General features: G+C 46.0%; 1 protein-coding gene across 1 annotated transcript; it reads right to left on the bottom strand.

Annotated features, from left to right (window-relative positions):
* Positions 1-1,976: 1,976 nt before the first annotated feature.
* On the bottom strand, positions 1,977-2,795 carry LOC107039702 (extensin-like). Its single transcript, XM_015259461.1, has one exon. The coding sequence runs from the start codon at positions 2,793-2,795 to the stop codon at positions 1,977-1,979; it is 819 nt and encodes a 272-aa protein (XP_015114947.1).
* Positions 2,796-3,920: the final 1,125 nt, after the last annotated feature.

Raw genomic sequence — 3,920 nt, 5'->3', positions numbered from 1 at the left:
TCTTAATTTTCTTCCTTTTTTTTTTCTGTATTGCAATGAATGGCAACGATTAGACAGAGTAATTTTGTTTAGAGTGAGTAACCTTAATCTACTGCTAGTCTAGCCTTATCAGGGTGAATGACACGTCTCTCTCCATTCTCGTCTTCGATGGTTAAATTACCTAATTCAGAGATTCCTACAATTTCGTATGAAGTTTTCTCAAAATTGTCAAATTTTCCACGGCGGGGTTCTTTGACTATGTCAACGAACTGGCCAACCTGAAAATCTACCGGCCTAGCGTGTCGATCGTAATTTAACTTGGATTTTTGTTTGGCCTCGATTAGGTTTTCAGCAGCAATAAGTCTAATCCGATCGAGTTTAGTGATTAGCTTGGCTATGAAGGCATCGTAGGTCTCTAGTGTTTCTTCGTCTGGGAATTCTGACGGGACACGCGCCTTTTTTCCGAATATTAATTCGAATGGGGTGAAGCCCGTAGCTGAATGGACTGCCGTGTTGTACGAGAACATAGCAAAGGGCAACATCACGTCCCAATCGTCATTCCTAGCCATCATGGTTCGCAAATAATCAACTAAAGGTTGGTGGCTACGCTCGAGCGACCCATTGGTTTGGGGATGATAACCGAAAGTAGAAATTTGTTTCACACGGAAAATTTTTGCAACTTGACCGAATAGTTTGCTTAGGAAACTCGTGCCTCTATCGGAGAGTAGCACTTTGGGTGCGCCATGGACCGCAAACAGTGTAGATGCTAATGCGAAAGCGATTGTCGAGGTCTTTAAATCTGGAATAGGGGCAGCTAAACAGTATTTTGTCAAGTTGTCCTGTATTGTCAGAATATGTACATTCCCTTGGCTAGTTGGGTATAACGCGCCCACCGTGTCAATGGCTACTAATTCAAATGGCTCTAGGGGTGTTTTCGTGATGACCATTGGTTGACGTGTCTTCACCTTATTGACCTTCATTTGCCTGCACACTTTGCAGCGCCTGATGTATTCTGTGACTTGGGAAGTAATACCTGGCCAGTAAAATCGCTCTTTTATCCGGCAGACAGTTTTCCCTACCCCTTTGTGACCACCCACCGAGCTGTTATGGGCTTCTTCAATAATTTTGGGTCTGAGGAGTTCGTCTGGGGTGTTAACATTACCTTCGCAGATCGTAATGTCGACCGGGTCTCCCTCGAAAACTTCTTCCAACATTGAGCTTAATCCGAGATTGTCTATCCCGTCCCCCTCTTTAGCGATTCTGAATGACGTTAACCCATAATGAATTAATGCATCGCGGAGATTGTACAATCCTAGCAGTACATCTTGAATTTTAGGCTTGCGGAAGTGATATTCTTTCATGATTAAGGAAAATGTTTTGAATTTACCTAGGGGAGTTATGAATACGTCTCCCGGTTTACATTTGTAATTTCTCAGGGTTTTGATATCAATCAATTTTGTGGATTGCAATAATCTGCCAATTGGAGCTGTAAGTTTGAAATCTGCTGATAAGAAGTGTACAATGTTATCGCGCTTGAGTGTCAGACCGTCCCTAGAGTATTGCATCTGTGGATTTTCGACTTCTCCCCTTTCATCGATATCGAATACTCCTTCTAAAGAGAGGGAGGAAGGGATCTCCACACCGACACGGGGTTTCGGGAGCAGGATGTTAGGCTGAGGAACTTCGATAACATCATTTACGGAGGGGGCATTATGAGAGTCGATTGGAGGGGTTTTAGGACCGGAAAAACTGAGGATTCTTCTGACCTGGGGAGCTTCGACATCCTTACCGATGGTCTGCACCATAGGGCTGGATCTGGCCATTGGTTCTTCTCCAATTTCTGGAGTGGGGGCGAAAGAAACTCGTTTCCTAACAGCGGGGGTGACAGCAGATTTTCCTCGTGTGTCTTCGGAATTCTGGGGTGGCAGTTCACTGATCGTGTCGTCACTCTCTTTTGGGGCCCTCACAGATTTATTCTTCTCTGATAATTGGCTTAATTACAGCAGGTATTGTTGATACAGCAAGTCAGCAGATTCTTTAATATTTTCGCAGCTGGCATCGACGGAAGACTCGGTCTCAGTTGGTTCCTCGGGTTCATTCTCCCTTTCTGCGATTGCTTTATCGAATTCAGCGAATGATCTGTTTATCGACTGCATGAATGTTGGTGAGACTTCCGCAGTTTCTTCCCCCTTGTCTTCGCATTCCTCTTCACTCTCAACTGGTTCTCCTGGCGGGACATCCAGAGGTGGTTCATCAGCGGTTTCGTCTTCTGAATCTGAATCTGTTCTCGGGCTTTCTTTGATTAGAATTAGTGCTGGATTATCTGGTTCTTTGGGGATCTCTACGAAGACTTCCTCGTCAACAACCTCTGCCTCGAGTTCTGATTTTTCGACGGAGTCTTCCTCTTCAGGCTCCAGCAGGGCAGGTTTTGGAGGGGAGGGGACGTAGGGTTTTGAGATGGGAGATTTTTGTGTTAGAGATGTTTGTCGAGGTTTGTAGGTTGCAATAGGGCGAGGACCAGGTTTCTGGAATTTGAGAACGGAAGCGGGACTTCCCTCAGGCTGAGTTGCGAGTCGAGGTCTCAGTCTGGAGGCGATGGTATCTCCTGGTGATTCCGTGCTTCTCTGTGCTACTGCTGGGGCTGATGATATGCGAGGCCTTGGTTGAGGTCTTGCTGTTGATGGCCCTTGGGTATCAAGCTTTGGTGAGTCAGTCGCTTTGTTTTTCGACCCTGGGGGTCTTCCTCTCTTCTTGGGTGGTTCAGCTTGATGTCTTGACTCGGTTCTCCCTTTCATTTCAGGTAATTTCCTGTGCATCATTATAGAGAAGTAATCGAAGTTTCGAGCGTCTTCATCCGTATCTGGAGGGTCAACTGGATTGCTAGCGAGGACTTTGGCGATTTGCTTTATTTTCGCAGTACGGTGGTGGGCTGTGAAATCAAAACCTGCAATTTTGGTTTTGAAAGACGCCTTCCTGGTGGTTTGGTCTTAGGTGTCCTGCAGCCATGTGACCGCTGCACTTTCGGCATAAAGATCGAAGTGTTGGCCGTAGATATACGGCCTGAATTGATTGAGAGCGTAGACTGCGGCAAGACACTCGCGTTCATCCTTGGTGTATCGGGTTTCGGCATCTTGGATCTGCCTTGAACCGTCGGCTACTGGTCCTTCTATACCATCGTCATCTAGCTGGGTCAGCACAGCGCCGACTCCAACTGGTGATGAGTTGATTGTGGCGATGAATTTTTTGTCGTTTCTTGGGTGACGTAAGAATGGTTCTTGGGAGAGGAACAGTTGTAGTTCCTTAAACGCCAGATCTTCACGTGGTCCCCAATTCCATTCCGGTTTCTGCTTGGTTAGGTTGAACAGTGGTTTAGCTCTGGGTGCGTACCACTCTTTGAACCGGCTGAAATAATTGCACATGCCCAGGAAAGTGCGTAGACTCTTCTTATCCGTCGGAGCATTGAGTTTCACAATAGCGTGTACTTTCATTGGATCAGGTCTTATTCCCTCTTTGCTAATTATGAATCCCAGGAAACAAACTTCATCGCGGAATAGTTGGCATTTCTCCGCCTGAAGAGTGGCTCTAAATTCAGCTAACCTCCAGAGGACTTTCTCGAGTAGTTCCTGATGTTTTTCAATCCCCGAGGTGTGAATGATGATGTCATCTAGGTAGATTTGTACACCGTCTCCAATAAAATCGCCTAACATTTCGTGCATTGCGCGTTGGAAGATCGCCCCTGCGTTCACAAGACTGAATGGCATGTGTGTGAACTCGTAGTGGCCGTTGTGTGTAGAGAAGGCAGTTTTTTCTTGATCTTCAGGTTTCATCTTTATTTGATGAAACCCGCTGGCTAGGTCTAGGGTGGAGAAGACATCTGATCCCCCGAATTTTAATATTACAGTACGGATGTTTGGCATTGGGTATTTATCAGGTACAGTCTT

This window comes from Diachasma alloeum, unplaced genomic scaffold (assembly GCF_001412515.2).
Source record: "Diachasma alloeum isolate Michigan unplaced genomic scaffold, Dall2.0 Dall_scaffold_00305, whole genome shotgun sequence".
In the NCBI taxonomy this organism is placed as follows: Eukaryota; Metazoa; Arthropoda; class Insecta; order Hymenoptera; family Braconidae; genus Diachasma; species Diachasma alloeum.
This window is presented reverse-complemented; position numbering and strand designations above follow the sequence as displayed.

Bases quoted from the DNA above. Each gene is read 5' to 3' on its own strand.
- LOC107039702 (XM_015259461.1), bottom strand. From the start codon at position 2,795: ATGCACAGGAAATTACCTGAAATGAAAGGGAGAACCGAGTCAAGACAT.